A 27,465-nucleotide genomic window follows, 5' to 3' on the forward strand; every position below is an offset into this window, starting at 1 on the left:
TCTCATAGACCCAGAACTGAGAAGTTTGAGAATGAAACCAGCACATCCTGTTGTGTCCTGGTAGATGTCAGTGGAGTTTTGTTCTAAATGAGCATCATACTCCAAAAGAAGCATCAGATCTGTGGAACATAAAGTGAAGACTTGGCCCAGCTTCAGCCCTTTTATTTTGGGACTTAAGTTTTTCAGTGTAGCCTACAAGGCATGAGACTTGCCAAAAAGATTACTAAATTAAGGTAGGTTCATCCAAAGAGAAGCAACAGTGAGGGCAATGCAAGGTCTCCAGGCAGGTGGATGGTATCAAACAAGCAGCAATAGGAGCGGGCAGTTAAGTGAAACGGCTATAAATAGAGCCCACAAAAGCCTTACAAAATCTCAACCCAGTCCTGAAGTTATGGCTTAGAGAAACGTGTGCACAGCTGATAAACAGGCTCTCCTGGCACAGTGCCATCGGAGGGTATCTGGGCTCCAGGAAGCCCTGCCATCCACAAAACGTGGCAGAGGGCAATGGAGAGGCTGGAAGGAAGGGCTTTAGGAACCATGCTGACCAGGATTATACGGGGAGAGAATTACCGTCCACCTCATGGGGTTGTTGGGGGGCATTTAATGAGCTATGCACATTAGGGGTTAGAACGGGGTCCACACATCAGAAACACTCTGTCAATGTCACCTGTTTTTAATGAGCATTAACTTACTAGCCAATACATGAGTCTCCACCTGCTTCCTCCCCAAGAAAGCACAGCATTCTATCTCTGCATAAGAAGCTTTATAGGGAAGCATCCTTCCTCTTCCCCATTTTTCACAGCCATGGTCTCTGACTTATGTCTGACAGTCCCACCTTAACATTACTTTTTGTTTTCAGCTTTTTACACATTCTACAAAAAAAGAGAGCAAGGATCCAAAAAGAACAGGACAGCAGAGAAGGTTGTTTTTCAATCTATCAGTAAGAAACCAGAGACTTGCAAATTGGTCTCCTTGGACGCATTAATCATGCCAGCTTCAGCATTTGATTTTTATTCTGAACAATTCATGGTCCAATTAGAGGTTTATGCATTTACACTGAGAAATACATGATGTCATTTAGAGCCACTCTGGCACGGGAAGGCCAGGCAGCCTCTCACCTTTGTATTCCGCCAGGCACACACACTCATAGCCATTAACCAGGTCCCTGCAGGTGGCTGCGTTCAGGCAGGGAGCAGAGAGGCACTCGTTATATTCCTCCTCACAGTAGAGGCCATGGTAACCTGAGGGACAGAGAGAAAAGCCTGCTGTCAAATGCATCCCATTTACAACCCACCCTGGACCAGCCTGCAAGGAAGGCAGTTGGGGGTATTCATTGGAAAGTATGGCACAAACAGATGGGATTTCAGGAGTAAGATCTCTTGGGGTAAAGTTGAAAGGTGGATTGGGGGAAGGCTATGAAGAAAGAGCCTCTTCTTATTACACTTTTTTATGATACCAAATATAAAAGAAGTGATTCCATTTATCCACTGACGTTCTCATCATAGTGTGTTTAATGGTGCTGGTGTTAGGGAGATCCAGTCATTGAGTGTGTCTGCTGCGGCCTTCAGAGATAGGGAGTGAGCAGGACTTATGCGAGGGGAAGAGCAAACAGCTCTCTTCAAGATTGAGAACCTGGCTGGGCGCGATGGCTCATGCCTGTTCCCAGCACTTTGGGAGGCTGAGGCAGGTAGATCACTTGAGGTCGGGAGTTCGAGACCAGCCTGGCCAACATGGTGAAACTCTGTCTCTATTCAAAATACAAAATATTAATTGGGTATGGTGGCAGGCACTTGTAATCCCAGATATTCAGGAGGCTGAGGCAGGAGAATTGCTTGAACCCAAGAGGCAGAGGTTGCATTGAGCCAAGATTGCACCACTATACTCTAGCCTAGGCAACAAGAGCAAAACTCCATCTCAAAAAGGAAAGAAAACAGAAAGTGTGAGAACCACATTAGGAAAATATATCTGTATTTCCTTTTCTTTTCAAGTCAGAAAAGAAAAAATTAGCTCAAAATGCTTAACTGAAATTCTTGATGAAATGTGCAGGTTTTTGGTTGTTATTGCTTGTTTAAAGATATGATTACATCAACTATAATATTTTAAATTACTAAATGTTTAAATTACTAAAGAAACAATAATGTGAGTGAAGAAAAAATAAACCCACAATTTCTTCATAAAGATGGATTTTACCCTATTTGCAAAACAGGTGTTCATTCTAAAGGACAAGAAGACAATATTCTTTGAGACTCACTCATGAGGGCTATGCTGCTTTCAACTTTGGAAAGCATGTGTTACTGCCAATTTGCAGTGAAACCAGACCATTTTTGTTCAGCCCTGTCCAAACAATGAAAAACATGTGAGTGCTTTCAAAAGTCACGTTGCCTGTGTTCGTTCTGAATTCAGATAAGCAGAAAAAATTAGCCCTTACCCAAGTAGGAATTAGAACCACTAGCTTTTCCTAGCCTTTCCAACACACAGCCAACTCTCAAACTCAGAAAGTCCCATGAGAACATGCTAATATGTTGAACTGTTTCTTGGGCCTATCATAAAAGTAGGTTAAGCTCATATCTGCATTATTAACACAGCACTTTTCAAATACGTTGACATTTCAGTTGTTTTTGAACAGCTTTCCAAATTTAGGTTGTAATAAAGGCCCCTTTGAGGAGCCCTTGACCTACCTAAGACAAATATACTATGGTTTTCAATTCTTCTGAAAACTAGTATGCTACTCTACTTTTTATAACTTTAAGGAACTATTTCTATTAACCTTCATTAGATTATCTCCATTATGTAGACAGGAGGTACTCAACTAGCAGCAATTTTGACCCCCAGAGGACATTTGAAAATGTTTGGAGACATTTTTGGTTGTCACAACTGGAGGTAGGGGGAAGGGGTCGCCGTTGGCATCTAGTTGGTAGGATTAAGAGTGCTGCTAAGCACCCTATAGGGCCCAGGGCAGCCTCCCACAACAAGACTATCCAGAAAAAATATATCAATACAGTCAGGTTGAGAAACTCTGTTCTAGACCAAGGGTCAGCAACCTATGGCCCACAGATCAAATCTATCCCAGGCTGTTTTTGCAAATAAAGTTTTATTGGCACACAGCCACATCCATGCATTTACATATTATCTATGGCTGTTTTCACACAACAACAGGGGACTGAATGGTTGCAACAGAGGCCATATGGCCTACAAAGCCTAAACATTTACTATCTGGCCCTTTACAGAACAAGTTTGCTGATTCCTGATTTAGATTCAATGGAAGATCTTTCTTTTAACAAGTTTTGAATATTAACCCCTTATCAAATGTATCATTTGCCAATATTTCTTCCATTCCATAGGTTGCCTTTTCATCTGTTGATGAAGATTTCTTCTGTTTCCTTCGTTTTGCAGAAACTTTTTTTGTTTTTTGTTTTTGTTTTTTTGAGACGGAATTTGGCTCTTGTTGCCCAGGCTGGAATGCAATGACCCGATCTCAGCTCACCACAACCTCCGTCTCCTGGGTTCAAGCGATTCTCCTGCCTCAGCCTGCTGCATAGCTGGGATTACAAGCACCCGCCATCACACCCAGCTAATTTTTGTATTTTTAGTAGAGATGGGGTTTCACCATGTTGCCTGGGCTTGTCTTGAACTCCTGACCTCAGGTGATCCACCAGCCTTGGCCAACGTGCCGGGATTACAGGCATGAGCCACCATGCCTGGCCATCCAGAAGCTTTTAAGTTTGAAGTACCATTTGTATATCTATGCTTTAGTTGCCTATACCTCAGATGTCATGTCCAGGAAGTCATTCCTAAGGCCAATGTCATAAACTTTTTCCTCTGTTTTCTGCTAGAAGTTTTATACTTTCAGGTCTTACATTTAAGTTTTTAGTTCATTTCGAGTTGGTAGTCATGTGTGGCACAAAATAATACAAATTACCAGCAGTTATATGAAAATAACCTCACTAATTAATATCACTGCTAATCAGGGAAATGCAAATTGAAATAATAATAAGATATCACTTCACACCTGTTAGGACAGCCATGACAAATAACAAAACAAACAAAAACAGAAAATAACAAGTGTTGGGACAGATTTGAAGAAATCGGAACCCCTGTGCACTGTTGGTAGGAAGGTAAAATGGTACAGCTGCTATGGAAAACGATGTAGAGGTTCCTCACAAAATAAAAAATGGAACCACCACGTGATCCAGCAATTCCATCACTGGGTACTCATCCAAAAGAATCAAACACAGGATCTCAAGGAGACACTAGCATTCTCATGTTTAATGTAGCATTATTCGCAATAGCCAAGAAGTAGAAACAACTTGATGTCTATTGACAGAAGAATGGACAGGTCAAGCAAAGGTGGTACAGAATACAGTGGAGTATTGCTCAGAATTAAAAAGGAAGAAAATTTTGTCACGTGCTACAGTATGGATGAACCTTCAGAACCTTATGCTACTTGAAATAAGCCAGTTGTCTGGGTGTGCTGGCTCACACCTATAATCCCAGCACGTTGGGAGGCCAAGGAGGGTGGATCACAAGGTCAGGAGATCGAGATCAACTGACCAACATGATGAAACCCGTCTCTACTAAAACTACAAAAAAAATTAGCCGGGCATGGTGGTGCGCAACTGTAGTTCTAGCTACTTGGAAGGCTGAAGCAGGAGAATCACTTGAACGTGGGAGGCGGAGGTTGCAGTGAACCTAGATTGCGCCACGGCACTCCAGCCAGGGTGACAGAGTGAGACTCTGACTCAAAAAGAAAGAAATAAGCCAGTTACAGAAGGACAAGTACTGTATGGTTCCATTTCTATTATGTATTTTTAAAATAATCAAATTCACAGAAGCAGAAAGTAGAATGATGATGGTTGTCAGGGTCTGTGGAGGGGGAAAAATGGAGAGCTGCTGTTCAATTATTTAAGGTATTATGTGAGATGAATAAGTTCTAGATATCAGCTGTAAAACAGTACGTGTACAGTAAATAATACTGTAATATATACTTAAACATTTAAGAAGGTACATTAAATGTTGTGTTTTTACCACTATATATATATATGTATTATTAAAATATATTTTAACCACTGTTATATACATACATATATTTTACCACTATCTATCTAAATGTCCATCAATATTACCTACTACACATGTAGTGGGTAAAAAAATACACAACATGAAATATATGGAGAGTGGTAAAAAACATACAACATGAAATACATATATATGTAGAGCGAGGAAGAGAGAGGTAAAAATACATACATATATATCCATGTATATGTAAAGAGTTAAGTGTCTTTTGCTTCTCCTAATATAAGAACCTTTTTGAGGTCATCGTGGAGCGCAGTCACCAGCAGCGCCTTTTCAATTGCATTTGCTCTCCTAGAAGATCTTTTAACAATCAGCATGGAAGAGTAATATATAACCATAACCCTGCATGCATCTTTGACCTCTGAATTGAGGTGGTACTTAAATAGACAAAAATCAAAAAAGCGAGTTTTGCAAAATCATCTATAATTGTTTCCATTTTCAAAAACAGTAACGTTATCTTTTTATACTAGCAATATGAAAAGCAAATGAGGAAGTTATTTTACAGAGATAATTAGGCTGGTGATGTTTTTCTTCCTTGGGGGGAAAAAAGATAAAGGTTTCATATTCTAAAACTGTTTCTTCAGAGACGGTAACATTTAAATGTCTTCGTGGAAATGTCAAGGCACCCTTTATACTCAGTGCCAAGCAGCCTCAATTGGACTGTTTGAATAAAAAGGCACTCCTTCCAAAAGAGAGGGCTTCTGTGAAAATAAGGCTGTCACCCCCTGCTGATAATTAATTCACCCAAACAAATTAGCTCAGGGCGGTATGCCAAGGGTCTGAAAAAATATTAGGTTAGTCCAAAGAATTTTTTAAAATAAAATAAAAGATCAAAGTGTAGGATCAGAGTGGCCCCTTCCAAGGCACTGATCTTTATCAGTACTGCTCCCATCATTGCATGATTTGCTCCCGAATAATCAGTTCCCATTATTTCTTTCAAATTAACGGGGCACAGCAACCAACCAGATGTGGGGAGTGAGAAAAAGCGGTCAAGATGGCTGCCATTGTTTAGCCGAGTGAGTGGATGATGTCATTATCACCAAGAGGTACCACCAAAGGAAAAACAGGCTTAGTTTGGAGAAAACAGGCTTAGAGGAAGAAAACTGGTTTAACTTTGGACATGTTTAGATTGAATGCACTTGGGCAGGTCCAGGTGGCAGTTGGAAATATGTGTGCAAATGGCTTAGAAAGAACACTTTAGGAATGAGATGTCTAGACGTGGTTTTGAAGTTTTCATCAAAGAAGAAAATGAAAGGGAAAAAAGAAGGGAACAAGGTCAGACCAGATGGGCAGATGAAGAACAAGGAGCCAGATCAGGTCACCAGATAGAGATTGAGCAAGGAAGAAAAGAAAAGCCCAAGGCATGCAGTGCCCTGGAAGCCAAAGGATGCAAGGAAGTCAAGGAAGGCGGGTTAGCAGGGTCAGAGGCTCTCCTGGGCGAGAATGACCACTGCACTAGAAAACAAGGCGGTCACTGGATACCCTCAAAACCATGGCTCTTAATGGAGGCTGTGCTAGCCCTTAGAGGGTGTTTCAGGCAATTAGGGGTGGGAGTGGTCCTTATCACAATGATGGGCAGATTCTACTGGAATTTGGGGGGTGGGAGGGGCAAAGATATTAAACATCTTGCCACGCCCTGAATATTCCTGCATAGCAAAGAATACCTCCTCATTCTTCACAACTTGGGACTGTCCCACTGAATCTTCATGTAGGTGAAAACTCTGTCGATAACTTTCCCAGACTAAAACCTAACTTCTTTTTATGCACCCTTTTAAGATATACTGAGTTTTAAGCCTGGCACAGCGGCTCACACCTATAATCCCAGCACTTTTAGAGGCCGAGGTGGTTGGATCCCTTGAGGTCAGGAGTTCAAGACGAACCTGACCAACGCCATGAAATCCCGTCTCTACTAAAAATACAAAAAGTATCTGGGTGTGGTGGTGGGCGCCTATAATTCCAGCTTCTTGGGGACTGTGGCACAAGAGTCACTTGAACCTGGGAGGAGGAGGTTACAGAGCACCAAGGTCATGACACTACACTCCAGCCTGGGTGACAGAGCAAGACCCCATCTCAAAAAATATATATATATTGAGTTTTCCTAGAATGTACTACTGAATAAATCAAGAGAAGTTTGTACCAAGAGTTATTCATCATTTTATAAAATCACAAGAACAACAGCGCTAGTGGAATTTAAATCTCCAATAAAGAATATTCATCCATAAACAAAAACATCAACAAAAAATCACCTCCTCAGATAGTTTTCTGACAATGCTATGTAAAGTAGCTCTTCCCACTAGCAACTCAGCACAACACTCAGCTGATTTCCATCATAGTATTTGTAACTGTCTGAAATCCTATTTTTAACATAGTTCTTTACTTGATTACCATGTCTCTTCCTCCACTACAGTGTAAGCTAGAGGATAGAGTCTGCGAATACAGTGTTCACAGCTGTACCTGTGGTATCTGTTTTGGAAAAGCTGCACAAATAAACTTGAACTTCTTTGGGTTGAATAAGCACCCAAAATGTTATCAATTGATTCAATGCACTTTTAAAATGTTTCTTTCAGGTACCCTGGGTACTGGGTCCAAAGCTAAAGAACAGGGTCCCCACCTCCATGGAGCTTCCAGTGTGGTAGCAAGTCAGTGGCATCTGCCTTGTGTCAGGCCTTCTATGCGTGTTAACTTGTTTAATTCTCATAAAAACCCAAGGCGACGGGCATGACTACTCCCAATTTATAGATGAGGAATTAAGAGTTAGAGGGGTAAAGAAATCTGCCCAAGGTGGCGTAGTCAATCCTTCTTTGCCATGTTGCCTCCAAACTCATTGCCCAGTGCCTTAGTTTATTAGGGCTCCCATGAAAATACTATAGCACTGGTTGAATTAAACAAAAATGTATTTTCCCAGAGTTTTGGAGGCTAGAAGTCCATGGTCAAGGTGTCAGGAGGTATGGTTTCAAACCCGAGGCCTCTCCCCTTGGCTTGCAGATGGCTGCCTTCTCTATGAGTCCTCACATGTCCTCTTCTCTGTGTGTGAGCACTCCTGGTATCCTTCTGCTTCTCCTAAGGACACCAGTGCTATTGCATTACAGCCCTACCCTTATAACCTCACTGAACTTTACCTCTCTAAATGCCCTATCTCCAAACACAATGGAAGTTACAACTTCAACATGGAATGGGGGGTGAGGGGACATAATTTAATCCTTAACACCTAGAATCTGAGTTTCTCAGTCATGAGACATTGGTGTTTTGGACCAGATCGTGTTTGCCGGGAGCTTCCCTGTGCACTGTAGAATGTTGAGCAACATCCCTGACCTCTACGTACTAGATTCCAACAGTGCTGGACTCTCTCCAGCACCACCGTCCCACAGAAGAAAACAGGCCCTGGGCATATCTGGTGCTGACTCATACCAAGTGAATGGGATAAACAGGAGTAAGAAGGGAGACCCTGCCTGGTGATTTCTGAGCTAATGAGAACCCCATTGAACGCTGTGCCCTTGGAATGGGACTCCTCTCTGTGCCCCTTATCAAGCCTCAAGCCGCATGGTGGAGCTCGTTTCTAGCTAGCCTTCTTCTTTCTTTTCAGATGAAAAGACCACAGCCCTACAGGCTTGAGCAGCTCAGCAAAGGCACGGTGGAGCTCAGATTCTACCCCACAGAGCCTGACCTGCTCCAGAACAGGACACTTTGCTGCATAAAGGACTTAAGAGGCACTCAATTCCTACTCCTGCCAGTGAAAGGCAAGGCCTTCCATGGCCTTTCACCATCTTCCCTCTCAACACTGTCTCAAGACATCATTTAAACATCCATCTGGCTGCACACTGTGTTTGCTCACAGGAGCACTTTCCCTCCCCTCACCCATCCCTCATCACACTCAAATATATCCCAAACTCTAAGATTCTAATTGTAGCCAGATGGCTTTCACACTTCATGCAACAGATTCCGAGCAACCCATCCATCAGTTATCACCTCTGGAGGGCGATTTGTGCTTCCTGCTGCCTCAGACCAACAGGACCTTTGAAGACCAGGAGCTGCAATCAGGACAACACAGAGGAGGCCATGCTGCTCACTCCCCTAGTGCGTGCAGACCAAATTCAAGGCAAGAGTGAATGGAAGGTGTTTGGGGATTATATTTGGTTTTACTTGATAATCAGGCTGGAGTGAGTGTGGGGGTGTGGAGAGTGGTTCCCTTAAGGATGTGTTGCAACTCAAAGGATGTTTTCCTCTCTTTTCAGCATGAGTGGATAAAATGTGAAAACACATGACTTTCTGATTCAAGTCTAGGCCAGTTCCTGGAAGACCAAATATTCCACCTCACCCATAGCAGTTAAAGACATGGGGCACAGAGAAAATATCCTATTATGTTCATATGATTGTGAGCTTTCAAATTCTGGCTAAACTCACTGATGGTCATAAAGCCCTCGTGCTCTGGAATGTGAGACGGTAGCATTCATTTTGCCGTGCAGAGCTTATTTCAAGGGAAACTGCGTGTGTGTGTGTGTGTGTGTGTGTGTGTGTGTGTGTGCGTGCACGCGTACCTATCTCCCTTAGTCCCTCTTGTTGCTGGCAGGTTCCAAATGGAAATTGATTTAAGAACCAAAATAAAAAAAGAGGCAAGAATCTGGGCTCACATTAATCCTACTAAGTGTTCAAATGCTCTTGTTTAAAGGAAGCTGCTAGTATTGATAACTGCACAGGTTTTCACTGAGCAATCACGCTTGTCACACACACATACAACACACACAATAAAGCCAAAAACGTGTGTGAACGTGGAGGACGTTGTGTAAGTCCATGCAGAACGTTCGCTGGTGCGTGGAGGACAATAGCCGCTGATGTTGCTTATTTCTTTAATCTCGAATTTCTTATACTTTTATTGCTCATGTCACCTCAGCCAAAAAAGAAAATAGACACAAAAAGACCCAAATCTGTCAATATTTCCACTTGCTGTGGTTTTTATAAACATTAAATTAAAAGGACTAAAGACAGAGGCTAAGTTTTTGACTGTAAAACCTCCCTATTATTTATATTACTGAGCCATCTACAAATTTCCACCTCCCCCCCTGCGCTTCCAAAGAGATGGATGATGAAGGGCCGGCTCTAAATCATATCCTCGCTGTTCACACCATGAGTTTATATTCTCCCCCTCACTGATTCTCTGGCTCTAATAGCCACATGGGGAAGATTGATAATTCTCTGTTTCTTATGTTTGCCTCCTCGATTGATTCATTCCTTAAGTCAACAAATAGTTACTCAATGCCTACTACGTGTCAGGCACTGTGCTAGTCACTGGGGCTACATGGTGAGTTAAAACAGATAAAGGGCCTTTACTGAGGCGCTTATAAGGGGAAAAGCATCAATCCATCATTCAAGTCAATGCAAAGTCATACCTGGGGAGTGTAAGCAATGAGGGTCCAGGAGGGAGGAGATGCTGGAGAACTGACCTTACCCCAGGGAGGCTGCCAGGAGGAGGGGAGAGTGAGCTGAAAGGGAGGGGTAAACAGAAGAATGATGAGAAAAGTCAAGGTAGGAAAAGCTGTGTGTGCAAAAGACCTATGGTAGGGGAGCACAGCTGTGACTTGTTCTGGACGTGGGTCAGAGCCCACTGTAGAGCAAAGGGCAGAAAAGAAGCAAGAACAGGCAGGTGTCAGGCCTGGCAGCATCTTTAATGAGGGGTGGTGGGGGGAATACAAAATCAGATTTACATTGCAGAGAGATTGCTCCGCTACCATTTGGAGAATGGGGATAAGACCTGCAAGAATAATGGAGAGAGGGCCGGGCGCGGTGGCTCACGCCTGTAATCCCAGCACTTTGGGAGGCTGAGGCGGGTGGATCACGAGGTCAAAAGATCGAGACCATCCTGGTCAACATGGTAAAACCCCGTCTCTACTAAAAATACAAAAAATTAGCTGGGCATGGTGGCACGTGCCTGTAATCTCAGCTACTCAGGAGGCTGAGGCGGGAGAATTGCCTGAACCCAGGAGGCAGAGGTTGCGGTGAGCTGAGATCACGCCATTGCACTCCAGCCTGGGTAACAAGAGCAAAACTCCATCTCAAAAAAATAAAAAATAATGTAGAGCAATCAGTGAAGAGGCTGCTGCAATTGTCTTGGGAAATAATGGCTGGGATGAGAGTGGTGACAGGGCCACGTGGAATACAAATGTCAAGAGCCATTTAAAAAGTAAATAGAAATACCTGGTCATGAATAGTATGTGAAGGGTGAGAAGGAAGGAGAAGTGGAGGGGGAAGCCCAGGTTCCTGGCTTGTTTTATTTCTTTCAGAAGAGCGCAGGAATGGACATTTATTGAGTCCCCTTCTGTGGGCCAATTTCTCTTGTAGGCACTTTCAAATATGACAAAAACTCATTAGAAGGAAGGGGCTGGGGATGGAAATGGAATGGAAGGGAACCACCTTCTAGGAGAAGCAGACCTTGACTGAACAAAAAGAATTGACAGCTTCTCCTAGGAAAACAGAAGTGATTTGAAAAAAAAATCAGTTTCATGAGTATTTGCTGAAATCTGTCTGACTACACTATCAAGCACTGAACCAGCTGCTGAGGAGCTCGATTGTGCTGTAGTTAAGGAAGAAGGTTATGTAAGAAGATACAAAAAGTCGGAGGTGGAGGGAGGGCAGACAAAGAGAAAGCAGGAACCGGGAAGCATGGGAAGGGGAGAAAGGAGAGAGAAAAAGAGACCCAAAGGTATCAAGATGAAGATAGAAAAGAAACAGAGAAAGGGACATAGAAAAAGAAAAAGAAAATAGAAAGAAAAACTGGTCCAGCACATGATGGAATTACTCTGGGCAGACAGCAAGGTCCCTGCCAGAAATGTTGCCGGTTCCCTGCTGAGTGATATCTCCAACTGGTGTAATGACCTTGAGCACTGCCCCTGGAGGGTCACCAAGACGGCAGGGCGTACGGGGGCTCAGGGTACAATGTGAGAGTTTGAGAGACAACGGTACACAGCAGCATTCCTGCTTCCCAAGTAAAATACATATTCTTGCTTCCCTTACTAAAATTAAGCACTTCTTTTTATTAAGCACTTTTTGTAACTCAGTATTGAGAGTATTTCTAGATGGGAGCACCGAACCATCAGGCATACAGCTGCAGCTTAGTGCCAGCGTGTCACATCTTCCATCAAGGCCACTCATGGGCACTTGTGGCAACAAAGGATACTTATAAAAGGAGGGGTTTCTGTTCCTCCCTAGGGGGACATGCACCTGGCACTGCACACGAGATGGTAACAGAAGGGAAGCATCAAGCACGCTGCCTGCCATAAGCACGTAGTGATGTGATGTGTGGTCACCTGGCCTGTGGTGCAAACACGATTTAAAAAGACAACCCGGATGCCGTACTTCTGAAATAGGTGCCCACCGTGCATACACAGCAGAGGCCCTATGCATCGCAGCCCTAAAGCACGCCGTCACCCTGAGCCATTGCTTCACGTGGTCAGCAACGACCACTAACTGTAGTAGCACAATAGCAGCAGCTCAGCACTGACATGGTGCCTGGCTGATTAACCCAGATTTCACTAACCAGTAACTCGAAGATCTAATTTTTTCCAATACGAAACAGTCTGTTTATGTTTGGCCTTTTAAAACCGACCCTTCTTCCTTTTCATAGCCCCATCCCCTGAGATTAACCTCAGGGCTGGATCTGGTTTCCTGCTTGGCAGTAAAACTTTGACTCACTGCTCAATATTTGATTCCAAACTCTGCATTTTCTCTTTAACGACAGGCTGTTCTCCTCTCATTTCCTTAGTACACAGGCTGGTGAATAGAGAAAATGCTCGATCAAACTGAGTAAATTGAATTTGCTAGAAAAATGGAATCAGAGGGCTGCCTAACCTTTGCATACATAAATACAGAAGAGTTCTTTTCTTTACCAATGTCTGTTTTGCACAAACATGCAGTAAAAGGCTTGGAAAAACATTTTCCAAAAATGACAATTGTTTTGGGGCTTCTTTTATAAATGTAAATACGTATATTCGTGTTCTGTTAATTTTCCATAACAGAGATACATTATTTGTGTGACATAAGCGGGTAATACTGTCCATGCTGTGATGGTTAATACTGAGGGTTAATTTCACTGGATTGAAGGATACAAAGTATTGATCCTGGGTGTGTCTGTGTGGGTGTTGCCAAAAGGGATTAAAATTTGAGTCAGTGGGCTGGGAAAGGCAGACCCACCCTTAATCTGGGTGGGTACAATCTAATCAGCTGCCAGCACAACTAGAATATAAGTAAGCAGAAATATGTGAGAAGAGAGACTCTGGCCTAGCCTCCCCGCCTACATCTTTCTCCCATGCTGGATGCTTCCTGCCCTCAAACATTGGACTCCAAGTTCTTCAGTTTTGGAACTCAGACTGGCTCTCTTTGCTCCTCAGCCTGCAGATGGTCTATTGCAGGACCTTGTGATCATGTGACTTAATATTTAGCAAACCCCCCTTTATTTATATATATTCCATTAATTCCATCCCTCTAGAGAACCCTAATACACATGCTTTATGGATATATGATTTGTAGTGTCACAACTCTAAATCATGTCACCAATTACAAGGGGAATGATGGCCATTCTTTATGTCTAACCCTTGATTGGATGGTAAGGAGAACAAGAAATATTAGAAAAACCCTAACTTTTAAAAGTTTTTTGTGGGGGAGATAAGAACATTTCCTATAGTCTATAAAGGGAAAAGACAAGGCTTATTAGAAGAGATTTTCTGAGATGCAGGAAACAGACATCATAATAAACACAGTGCTAGTACAGAAATTGCTTTTAAAGAAGAATTCCACTTTTTAATATATAGAAAGGAAAATCTTTGAGGATGTTAAAAATTCTGTAACTTCTGTAGATGTACTGAGTGTACCTCAGAATTAATTTATATTTTGAAAGGAAACAGTAAAAGCCAATGGACCACTATCCTGAGTTACCTCCTTAAAAGTGGTTAGCTCCCTCAAAAAACACTGAAGAAAATTTGGGACTATATGGAAGATGACAGCTCGACTGTGACTGTGCTGATGAGGGACACTGGAAGTCAAGGGAACTTAGCTGTAAACACGCTTTAACGGAAACAGGCGGGTGTCTAAAGGCCTTTGACCTTAAACGTGTCAGTCTTTTGGGAATTTTTCTAACCATGTTGATCTAAACGGTTCTGAAAGCCTTCTCTTGGAATTGCCTTCAGAACTAGGTTACAAACTAGTCACACTGAGAAAAATCAATCTCTTCATAATGTTTTAGCCATGTCTTGTCTTTTTTTTTAATGTTGCTTTTGGCCACTAGAGGGTGGATTCTACTTATAATCCAGGCAAGTGAAACAGGAAAAAAAAAAAGTTACTCAGGAGCTTAACAAAAGAGGAGCAATAAAAAGACGTCTTTTACAAAAGGAAATAGATGGCAAAAAGGGATGCAAATGAATCTGCCAGGTTATATTCAAAGAAGAAATCCCATTCCCTTTAATAATAAAATCTAACATTCAAATATTTCTCTACAGCTTGCAAATTCACCAATATGTCCTCTAAACTATGGTATCTAGAGTTATAAGTATCCATTGTAAAGTGGCCTATTTTTCCAACTAACTTTGTATTTAAAATATTTTTAATGCAAATGTTTGTAATACCATGATTAAAGCACCAAGTTTAAATATTAAGTATAATGACAAAATAATATTTTAGAATTTTTTGTTAAAGATTATTGTGTTTTGATATAAACAATAAGAAAAGCATTTTAATAAAACAATCCCATACCCTCAATTGATTATCTAGCATGTTTATAAACACATAAAAATGGCTGGTTTGTAGTTGAGGTGAGGAAGATGATAAGAAAGTTTAGAAAAGAAAAGGTAGAGACACATTCTCACATTCTAGAAGTGTTTGATTATACAATGCACAGGGGTGCTGGGGCCAGCAGAGACAACGAATGGGTGAGGGGCAGGGATCAAAGATTAAGGCTCTATCAAGGCACTTTAAAGAGAAAATAAAACCTAGCTATTTTTATACAAGCATATATATTAACAAAGAGGAATTTTAAATGGTTAGAAAGTACAGAAGAGTTATTACAATAGCAAAGACCTGGAATCAACCCAAATGCCCATCGATGATAGATTGGATTGGGAAAATGTGGCACATATACACCATGGAATATTATGCAGCAATCAGAAATGATGAGTTCGTGTCGTTTGTAGGGACATGGATGAATCTGGAGAACATCATTCTCAGCAAACTGACACAAGAACAGAAAATGAAACACCGCATATTCTCACTCATAGGCGGGTGATGAAAAATGAGAACACATGGACACAGAGAGGGGAGTACTAAACACTGGGGTCTATAGGGGGGAAGGGGGAGGGCCAGTGGGAGGGGGAGGTGGGGAGGGATTGCCAGGGGAGAAATACCAAATGTGGGTGAAGGGGAGAAAGCAAACAAAGCACACTGCCATGTGTGTACCTATGCAGCTGTATTGCATGCGCTGCACATGTACCCCAAAGCCTAAAATGCAATAAAAAAAAAAAGTAAAAAAAAAATGTTAATTTCCTTTTAGTGTACTTCACAAAGGGTTAAATTTGATTTAATTTACCTCTTAGTTATTAACATTTATTCATTTGAGGTGCTTGCACTCATCACACTTGGGTCTCAGTGTGGTTCCCAGACCAGCAGCATCAACACCACGTGGAGACTGGTTAGAAATGCATGTTCTCAGGTCACACTCAAGACCCACTGATTCAGGAACTCTCAGGGTAGGGCCCAGAACTCCATGACTTGAGAAGCCCTCTAATGTGATTCTGATGTGCACTCAAGTTTGACAGCCACTAAGCTATAGAATAGCAAAGTATACAATATCTCCCACAATCTCTGACTCAAAAATGCAGGGAAATGGTAGTGGTTGCCCCAAGGAAAATGCTACGTATGGTGTGGTTATGGTTTTTTTTTTTCTTCTTCTTCTTCTTTTTTTTTTTTTTTTTTGAGACAGAGTCTTGCTCTGTCGACCAGGCTGGAGAGCAATGGTATGATCTCGGCTCACTGCAACCTCTGCCTCCCAGGTTCAAGCAATTCTCCTGCCTCAGCCTCCTGAGTAGCTGGGATTACAGGTACACACCACCACACCTGACTAATTTTTGTATTTTTAGTAGAGATGAGGTGTTGCCATGTTGGTCAGGCTGATCTTGAACTCCTGACATCATGATTCACCCACCTCAGCCTCCCAAAGTGTTGAGAGTACAGGCGTGAGCCACCGTGCCCAGCCAGTTACGTATTTTAACAGCCATGGCATCTCCTAAGCATGTAGCTAATCCAGCTGCAAAACATAGGGTCAGAACATGTACCAGCTATGGGCATATAAATAAATCAACAGTGAAACATAGTCACATGATCTACCAGCCATCCACACATGGACTAAATGAAACTACCCTCCTCTCAAAATTTATGTAAGGGAAAAAAGCAACACAAAGGAATCCCAAAGGGACAGCAAATGATGAATTGGAAAACAAAGGCCAAAATGAGGCAAAGTAATAGAAGGGGCACAATGTGTTATAGCTCTTCACTGTATGACTAGGAGTCACACGTGCCTAAGCAGAATGAGGATAAACAAGTTCAAATTCAAATTAGTGAGGGCACTTTTCCCCACATTTCTGATCTAGCTTCCTTAATTCGTGGGAATAATATTTTTGCAGAAAGGAATGTCAGAAAATGGCAGATGCTAAAAGTATTTAATGCAGCACCAATATTAAGATTTTGAGTAACATACAGACCAGTAGGTAATATTAACAATAATACTATAGTTTTGCAAATATTGAATATGTTACAAATCAACTATCGTATACTAGACATTTGTGAATTCGCTTTTTGCATTCCTAAGAATTATCTTGCCAAAAATTTGCTCTGAAGGTAATTTATATTACTTATCTTTTAAAATATATTTTGAATAAAACATAAAAGCTTTACTTTAAAATGGAAAGCAAGTAAAAAAGAAAACACTGACAATCTAAGGTAACAATTTTTACAAACCAAAAGTTGGGAAGCGTGATCTGGCAAAGTTGTGCTGATTCCGATTGTATATCAGAGGTGGCCTCATAGATAGTGTGGTGTCGAAGTATTTGTGTAATGGAAAACAAAACATTGTGATTGGGATTATTCCAGAAAATTCTGGTACATAGAGTCCACAATGCAGACCACGATTATTTTTCTGGCTCTATTTTCATTCCCTTATCACTGGGGGCATTCACAGGTACAATGCAAATGCGTCATCCTCTACCCTTTCTTTTAGTCATTGCCATTCCTGCTAAATCCTAAATATTGTTAAACACCAACGAAATTTCTCATAATCATTCAAGAACAGTTTTAAAAGCACATGCCTTCCACTCTGCCACTATCCCTAAGGGCTATAAATGTGCAAGGGCTGAAGCCAACAGTCAAGACTTCAGCTAAAGAACTTCATGGGGAAATTCAGCCTTGAGGCAACTGTATTACAAAGAAAATTCCAAAATGTAAATAAATCAGAATCACAAGGCAATTATATGAGTACATTTTGAATTCTGTTCCAACTTTCTTTATTAAGAATGCCTAAAAACACAGCATTTGTTCATTTAATTGTTGACAAAGCAGTGAAAAATCAGAAGTGTGCTTTTATTTGGTGACTTAAGATCGTAGGAGAATATATACGTTAATAATCTGAAGGGAAGAATGAAACTTCTTTGAAATAAAGCCAGGAACAAGGCTCAATCTATACAGAATTATGAGGTAAGTAAAAAAGTTTTCTCCTAGATATTCCTTATCACTTAAGTAGGGAAGTTCACGGGGGACCTCACCATTTCTTTTCAAGCAACCAAAGACTTAACACTTTTTTTCTTTTAAACTTCCTTTCTCCTCAAATATGCTTACATATAGAGAGATAATTTATACACACACACACACACACACACACACGCGCGCACAGATACATCACATTCTTCACATATTTAGGTTTAAGATTACGGGAGATTGAAAAAAAAAAAAAAAAAAACAGCCACAAGTTCTGTGCAGCTCCTTCCATCAAGAAATAGTCTATAAGCTTGACCCTGTAACTTGCTCATGCCAATGGGACATTAACGAACAACAGAAGCAGCAGCTTTAAAAACAGCATGGATATGGGACCTTGTGTTCTGTTGCTGCTTTCAGAACCCTGCCATCATGAGAAGAAGCCCCAACCGGTCTGCTGGACACAGAGAGACATGTGGCCCAGTTGCCCGATCACTCCAGCTAACTGCCTGCCACATAAGAGGGGCCATCCAGGACCAAGCAGTCCCCAGTTGGCTTGCCAGTTGACCACAACAGCATGAGTAGCACATGAAGTGGAGAAGAGACATCCCAGCTAAGCCCCGCCCAAATTATCAACCCACAGAATCATAAACAATAAGTGGGTTTTAAAGCCAGCAAGTCTTGGAGTGTTTTGTTATACAGCAATAACTAACTAATACAAACGTTGATTGCCAGGTGCAATGTCTAACTTAAATGAATAAAACCACAGAGATGAATTTTTAGGTATCAGAGACCTGGTTAAAAAAAAAAAAAAAGATTTTTATGGAGTAGTAAAGAGGAGTCTTCTCAAAATAGTACCACCAGGTATTACATATTGCTTACTTTAGACCTACTTTTAGTTGGGCTGATCCAATCTAAAAGCAAAACCTATTAATGAATTGGACCTAGGACATTCATTCTGATCTGTGCCATCAGAAAGCATCTGGGAGAGTAAAATTTAAACATTATCTTGATAATGATCAACATATCATTCAGTCCAACCAGCTAGGGAGCTCTTTAGGCAACCCCTATAAGCCAAGTGGAATTGTAATTTTTTAATGATTTCAGGAGTATGTTTATTCACAACACAAATTGTTTGGTAAAGGATGTTCATATGTATAACAAGTTAACAACATTTGATTGTGATCTTCTTTTGACTTTTATTTTAGGTTCAGGGATACATATGCAGGATTTTCATGTAAGTAAATCACACGTCTCGGGGGTCGGTGTACAGATTATTTTGTCACCCAGGTAATAAGTATAGTGGCCAATAAGTCATTTTTCTATCCTCACCCTCCTCCTCACTCCACACTCAAGTAGGCCCCAGTGTCTGTTGCTCCCTTCTTTGTGTTCACAAGTACTCAACATTTAGCTCCCACTTTTAAGTGAGAACATACGATACTTGGTTTTCTGTTTCTGTATTAGTTTGCTTAGGATAATGGCCTCTGGCTCTATCCACATTACTGCTAAAGACACGATCTCATGCTTTTTCATGACTGCACAGTATTATATTGTGCATATGTATCACTTTTTTTTTAATCCAGCCTACCATTGATGGGCATTTAGATTGATTCCATGTCTTTGCTATTGTGAATAGTTCTGTGATGAACATATGTATGCATGTGTCTTTCAAATACAAGAAATGCAGAAAACACCTATGAAATACTTCACAAGGAGGCCAAGCCTGAGACACATAGTCATCAGATTCTCTAATGTCAAAATGAAAGAAAAAATATGTTAAAGGCAGCTAGAGAAATGGGGCAGGTCACCTACAAAGTGAACTCCATCAGGCTAACGGTAGTCCTGTCAGCGGAAACCCTACAGGCCAGAAGAGACCAGGGACCTATATTCAACATTCATAAGAAAATAATTTTCAAGCAAGAATTTCATATCCAGCCAAACTAAGCTTCATAAGCAAAGGAGAAATAGATGCTTTTTGAACAAGCAAATGTTAAGGGAATTTGTTACCACCACACTTGCTTTATAAGAGGCCCTGAAGGAAGTGCTAACTATAGAAAGGAAAGACCATTACCAGCCACTACAAAAATACACAAGTACATTAACCAGTAACACTATAAAGCAGTCACACAAGCAAGTCTCCACAATAACCAGCTAACAACACGGCGACAGGATCACATCCACACATATCGATACTAACCTTGAATGTAAATGGGCTACATGCCCCAGTTAAAAGGCACAGGGTGGCAGCTTGGATAAAAAAGCAAAACCCAATGGTAGGCTATCTTTAAGAGACCCATTTCCCACACAATGACACCCACAGGCCAAAATAAAGAGACGGAGAAAAATCCACCAAACAAACAGAAAACATAAAAAGGCAGGGGCTGCTATTCAAATGGGATTTTAAAGAGAGCATTGAGGCACTGCATTAAGAAACACATGAGTGAGATGGAAGAGGACATGCTGTTTTGCAAAATCAATACTCGCTTTGAGTTGACAATGTTCTGAGATTTTTAAGAAAAGGTTATGTATCAATCTGCTTTGGGCAAACCTAAGAGCCCTGAATCTTCATTAAAACCGAAGCTGTTCTGTAAAAACACTCAGTGAAAACAGCAACTTTCACGGTGTGCTTTCCAATTGAAAATTAATGGGCATGATAGAAAACCAATGGAAGAAATACAGGGCATTGTCCCCAGGTGGTTGTATAAATCCAAGACAACGAAGAATTTAAATGCACATTGAAGGCTCCAAGTCCAGAAAAGAAGTAGGACATGCAGCAAATCTCCTTATTGGTGGTTTAATTGGGACTCAGGATGTAGACTACCATAAGTCACAGTATGTCTCAAATATAACCTATAATGGCACATTGTTATAGAGTTTCCAATCCTCCATAATTGACACTGACAGCAAATCATTTCCACTAAGCCAGTCTTGTGGGAAGGCGTGCTACTGAAGGAACAGGACATCAAAGCTATCTCAAGGTAGAGAACTAAAAACAACAAAAGTCAAATATGAAAAGGAAAGAACATTTCAGGGACTATAATATCACCAGAGCCAGGTGAAAAGAAACAACATCAAAGGAGTCCATGACATCTAATCATCAATGCAGGAGGTTTTCAGGGAATCAGGTGGTAAGAGAAATTGCTAGTAGGCACTGGAGACCCCAGAAATGAGAAGCACTAATCAAGAGAAACTATCTAGGCTGAAGTGTGCATAGCTGTCATGTGGTTATGTTTGCATTTCTCATTTGAGTCAAAGGAGAGGAAGTTTCTTTAATTAGGTGCATCCGGCAGGCATCAAGTCAAATAAAATCATAAGCTTCAGTCACAGGTAGTTCTCAGCGTCAATTTCAAAGCAGTGGATTGCTGGATCTACAGAATGAAGCAAAGACAGAAGAAAGGGGCTCCCTATCAAAACGCAGTTCAATTCCCTTGGAAGTCAGAGTTGTGCTTCTCTGTGCTGGGAACTAAGAAATGTCTATTGGTCAAGTGTCATCCATTGAACCACAATAAAGGCCATCTTTCATGACAAGCTTTGAGGCATCCACTTAGAGCTCCATCTCAGGAGCAGTCCTGAGAAAGAGGAGTCTGGAAGTGTGCTCTTGTGATTGGTTCAACATAAGTGGGAGCCCAGGTTCACACCTAACTTGGGCTGTCACAGCTAGGCTTCTGAAGATTGAGATTAAACTATCACCTCCACCTCCTGTTGTTTAAACTCTCAATGCCTCCATTACTTTATCCTTAAATAAAAGAATAAGAATACTACAGCTGGGGGCAAGTAAGAGAAAATGTATGTCAGGTGTCTGACACACAGTCTGTTATAAATGCAGTAAGTTTTCATAGATGGAAGCTACTCTAGGCAAAGCCAAAAATCATTCCCTGGGTCAACAGAGCTGAATCAATGTTGCTGACAGATCCCAATTTAATATCGTACCCCTTAATGGGTACAATGTACATTATTTGAGTGATGGCTACCCTAAAAGCCCCAATTTCACTACTATGCAATCTATGCCTATAACAAAATGATACTTATACTTCGTACGTTTATACAAATTTTTAAAAAGAGAAAAATGTTTCGGTCAGTTATTTACCCTTGGTGAATCAAGGCCACTTTTGATCCCATTTGCTATTTACTCTAAGCTAACAGAGGCTCCAGCAGGTCCCAGTTGCCTGGGTTCAAGTCCCAGCTTCTCATCCTTAATGAAGGATGTATCATCATGGGCAGAGAAATGACAACAATCATGGGTCTCACTTCATAAGGACTCTGGGGATTCCAGAAGGCAATTCAGTCAAAGAGCTTTGCTCAGCACCCGACACTTAGGTAGTTATCACTAGAGTCACAGAAAGCCACCATCAAGGGAAGCAATCAATCACTCAGCCTGCAAAAAGTTGAATGTGCACCCATTATTCAAGAATGCCCACTATGGCCACAAAGTTTCATCTCACTTCTAGTCTAACTCTAACCTTGAATCTCATATAAACAGAATCAGAAAACAAATTTTTCCTCAATGGTCTTTCCCAAGTAACGGAATATCTGATGTCTATGCCACTGCTCCACCACTTTATAGATTTCAAGGTGGAAGACCATCTGTATCATTTCATTTGAGTTTCACAAGCCAGGTATGTTTGCCTGCATTTTAAAGGAAAGGCAAGTAATGCTGATAGAGGCCAGCGGCACAGCTGTTCAGATGCAAAGTTGGGACTTAAATTCAGTTCTTCTCAGCTAATCTCAGGCCCCTTTCATCCAGCCAAGGAAGAAAGGCAAGGCATGCAGGATTTCAGTTCTAAAATCCAGATTCACAGACATTCTCAAGAGTGAAAAAAAAACAATAATTGGATCATAATAATTTTCAACCACAAAACAAAGTAAGAGTCAATGGCTTTGTTACAAAACAGTGTTAGGGAAGTCGCCATCTGTCCCTCCAGGGCCATAAGCTTGATAAGAATGTTCTGATATCACGCTGACAGGGCTGCAAAAAGAGCCGTCCTCAGAAATGCATGGGTCAGTGATGTTGTCACCAGCCGCCATTTGCAACTTTCATGCCAGGCAAGATGATGTAAAGCGGCTTACACACTCCTCACACACTCTGCTAACTCCTATTTTTAGTAGGCAAATCTCACACCTTTGCAAGATTGGTACAGCCAAGAATGAGTCCTGAATGATTGGAATTTTGAGGGGAAGTCAGGAGTGGTGGGAGCCGAAATCCCTTATAATTAAAGGCCAGTTTATTAACGCTTTCATATATATGGATTAGCCAGTTTAGGTGAGGTGAAAAGCAGCCTTGTGAATAGCTTTGTGACATCAGGAATCTCATAAAAATTCCAATGCCTCATCAGCAAGTGCCCTTGGCTCAACAGCAGTGTCCTTCCTCCCCTTGTATCAATTTCTCAGGTCAGAAGCCTAAAGAAGGCAAATATCATGAATTTTACCTGAAAGGCACCACAACGTATAATCAAACAAGATGAAGACAGAGGATGGCTGTGCCCACAGTTTGGAAGCATGCTTAGAAAAGGTACCTCAGCATCTGGACACCTACCCAAGCCTGACTCAGCTCCACACACTCTGGCCAGTGCCCACTCACCCTCCTTCCTCTCCTGACACTCAGGGTCTCCCCCTCACCCTGCAACCTACCAACCTCTCAACTCACTGCTGGCTCCTCTGCCCTCTTCTGTGGCCACTATTACTTCCAGCCTCAAAGCAAGAACTCTGCAACATTCTTCCAAAAATTTTTCCCTTTCTTTTTACATACTTAACCCTCTCGTATCTTGATGGCTTCCATGACTTTCTCTAGCATCCATATAATGGGAACTCTATATACTGTTTTCCTGGTTTCAGCCTTGTTCCCACATTCCAGCCCCAAGTAAGAACTGTTTACTGGCACACCCATCTTGCTTGGCCTGCTGTACCCAAGCCCTACAGAGGATTCTTGTACACATTTCCCTTCTCTGAATCACCCAGAGGGGTCCTTTGACTCCATTCACACCCTTGTTCCCTGCATCCAACTGACAGCTGAACCCTGAGGATCCCCATCTTCACATAAACGTTTAAACCATCCTTTCATTCCTACTGCACAAGTTCAAGCCTTTACTCCTATTAATACTTGCTAGATCTCCATCTTTTCATCTCTTCTTGACTGTAATATATGCCAAATACTAAATATTAGATATATGTGAACTGATATGTATTTTACTCTGCATAAAATACATATCAGTTCACACATACCTAATAATGCAAAATGTCTGTACGTCTTCATAATCCAAACTCCGTAGCATCTACATTCTCCCCACATCTGTCCCCACGAGCATCTTCCGCCTTACTACTTATTACTGTATCTAATGCATCTTATCCTGCAGCAAACTGGAATATACTGTTCTTTGAACTCCTCCCCCACAATCCAGGAATTCCACAGTGCCCTTTCCCCCACAAATAAATCTAAACAATAATTCAGTGTCTGACTTATTGGAAATTCCAAACTACTGTTCAGAATTTTATATGAACTATTGTTCATATAAAAATTCAATCCATTGCCATCCTCATACTTTAAGCATTTTAATTAATTAAGTTCTGTCAATGTCCTTCAACCAAAGACTACAAAGGACATACCTGCAGTTGAACAATTTGGGTTTATGACCCTCTGCAGTCAGAGAGAATGCATGCGGTGGGAACTATGGAGTGTCTCAATCAGAAGGTGTTAGATGCAATTTATCATAGGATTTGAACTCTGGTTAGGTTGTGTGGGGAGGGTTCAACTCTAGAGTGAATGCTGCATGCTGTCAACAAGCAGGTGCAATTCTTATCTAAAGAAGGGGCAGGCCAAAGCTGTATTTGGTAAAGAGGCAGCTGCTACTCTACAGATGTGACACTAAGAACTAACAGAAAGTGAATACTTGGGATTTTGCTGGTTGCAGGGTGACCTCGTTTACTTATTAGACAAAAGTCACAAAGTGATCTTGTTTTGTCTGATTGTGTCATGGCCTCTGAATGATCATATCTAATATCCGTGTTCTGTGAGATTGTTGATGTCCTTCAGTCCAACAGAAGGCACCATGGCCCAGCTGTAAGCATCAGACCAGCTCCTAACAACCTCAAAATCCACCTGTAAGTACCGAGCAAGGTCCTGACGTCAGTGGCTGCTCTTCTTTTTCTCAGTTCTGTGTCATCATGATGTCAACGTACAGATTTAAACATTCTCTAAAGCAGAGCACAGATGATGAAGAGTAAAGCAAACTCTCCCTTGCTACAGATACAGCTGGGTGATCAGGATTCCATTTGGGTCCCAATGGTGAGGGTAGGCATCATATTTTGGAATACAAAAAAGGAAAAACATGAGGACAGGATTAGGATCTGGGAGAATGAGGTAATATATTCTATACCATCTATAAGTCTCAGGAATAGTGTGATATGCAGATCAGAAACACCCTAGACCATGTTAAATACAGGACTGTATTCATCCTGGTAAACTAACGTTTTCTGGTTAATAGAAGATGAAAGTTGTCCACTGTGCTTATCCAAATACGTAAAGGCACGTGGGCCTTAGTGAGCTCAATGTCTTCAAATCTTTGTAGGTATATTTATTTCTTTATTGCTGTTCAATTGCTATTGAAATCCTAACCACTAAGTCTTATCTTTGATCCTGCTTCCAGCAAATATTGTCAGACTACCGAAATTTTCAGGTCTCAGTTTAACAGAAGGAAGCAATGTCAAGTACGTCTTTCAGGCCCTACAGACCAGAAATGTGGTTCACATGGAAGGCATATGTAGAAAATACAAAACAAAATTATATGTAAAATCCTTATAAATATAATTTTCTTAAAAAAATTTCACTTGGGGGGAGGGGACTCAAGATGGCGCTGTGAGAACAACCCAGGATTGGAGCCCGCGTTGAATTCGCAAACGGTGAGTCAGTGCTGCATTTCCAGACTGATCTTTGTTGCCCACAGAACGGGGAAACTCCCAAGTATAAAAAGACACGGGACGCCAGGCAGTAGGTCTGCCTGGCGAAGCCGGCAGCCGGGGCGGCGGCGGCCGGCCCTACCCAGCAATCCCCACAGGGCGCGCTTGTCCGGGTGCCTTGTTGAACCGGCAATCTGAGACTTGAGAGGGCTGGACTTGAGACTGAACGAGACTTGGACAATAGGCCAGCCCAGGGGATTGCAGGGACAGATCGGTTGGGATACCCAGTGGGACGAACAAAACCGCGATTTCAAACTATCCCGGGCAGACGGTCCGAGACGCTCTGTGGGGGAGGGGCGTCCACCACTACGGAGGCAACCTGCCCCAACTGATATACACGCCCACTGCTGAGGCAGCCAGCCGTTGCCGAGGCAACCCGCCCCAACTGAGATACACGCCCACTGCTGACGCTGCCAGCCGTTGCCGAGGCAACCCGCCCCAACTGAGATACACGCCCACTGCTGACGCTGCCAGCCGTTGCTGAGGCAACACGCTACAACGAAGAGACTCCGCCGCAGGGCGTGGCGGAGACCACAGCAGAGCCGGCAGGAACAGCGTGAATCACACAACAGCAGGGCGGAGCCTCGGCAGCCAAACAGTGGCTAGTCTGCCTTTGAGCTGGGCAGGACACCTGATCGGACATCCAAAAATAAAGCCCAAACCCCTCAACACAGAGCATTTGAGAAAAAAAAAGGGTTGTTTAATGAGCTGTGTTGCAGCAGAATCAAACATAGCAGCCTAACAGCCCTGAATGAACAACAGAGTGCACAGCTCAGCAATTAAACCCCTATAAAGTACAAACTGTCTCCTCAAGCAGCTCCCTGACCCCTCTATATCCAAAAGACTGTCATTAGGCAGGCATCATCCTGGGACAAAGAGAGCAGAAAAAGAAACTGGTAGCATCCCTCGCTGTGCCACGGCTACTAGAGGTGCACCCCAGACAAGCAGGGTCTGGAGCGGACCTCAACAGTCGTACAGCGAAGGGGCTAGACTGGTAGAAGGAAAACCAAGCAACAGAAATACTTCATCATCAACATTCTGGGTGTCCACTCAGAGACCCAATAGAAAAGTCAGCAACTACGCAGACGACCAGCGGACAAATCCACAAAGATGGGAAGAAACCAGCGCAAAAAGGAGGAAAACACCCGAAACCAGAACACATCGCCTCCTAGAAAGGACCAAAACTCCTCACCAGCAAGGGAACAAAGCTGGACGGAGAATGACTGTGACGAAATGACGGAATTAGACTTCAGAAGATGGATAATGAGAAACTTTTGTGAGCTAAAAGATCATGTATTAAATCGATGCAAAGAAACTAAGAACTTTGAAAAAAGATTTGAAAAAAGATTCGAGGAAATGATAACAAGAATGGATACCTTAGAGAGGAATATGAATGAATTAAAGGAGCTGAAAAACACAATACGAGAACTTCGCGAAGCAAACGCAAGTTTCAATAGCCGAATTGACCAAGCAGAAGAAAGAATATCTGAAGTCGAAGACCAACTCAATGAAATAAAACGAGAAACCAAGATCAGAGAAAAAAGCGCAAAAAGGAATGAACAAAGTCTCCAAGAAATGTGGGACTATGTGAAAAGACCTAACCTACGTTTGATAGGTGTACCAGAAGGGGACGAAGAGAATGAATCCCAGCTGGAAAATACTCTTCAGGACATCATCCAGGAAAATTTCCCCCACCTAGCAAGACAAGCCAACACTCAATTG

General features: G+C 41.9%; 1 protein-coding gene across 2 annotated transcripts in view; it reads right to left on the minus strand.

Annotated features, from left to right (window-relative positions):
- Positions 1-27,465, minus strand: part of DNER (delta/notch like EGF repeat containing) — a 379,011-nt gene that overhangs the window by 56,897 nt on the left and 294,649 nt on the right. For both annotated transcript variants that reach the window (XM_002749868.6, XM_054258006.2), the window contains exon 9: positions 1,119-1,241. In XM_002749868.6, the coding sequence (XP_002749914.3) occupies positions 1,119-1,241 (123 nt within the window). The remainder of the gene's footprint in view (positions 1-1,118; positions 1,242-27,465) is intronic.

Source organism: Callithrix jacchus, chromosome 6 (genome assembly GCF_049354715.1).
Source record: "Callithrix jacchus isolate 240 chromosome 6, calJac240_pri, whole genome shotgun sequence".
NCBI classification, from domain to species: Eukaryota; Metazoa; Chordata; class Mammalia; order Primates; family Cebidae; genus Callithrix; species Callithrix jacchus.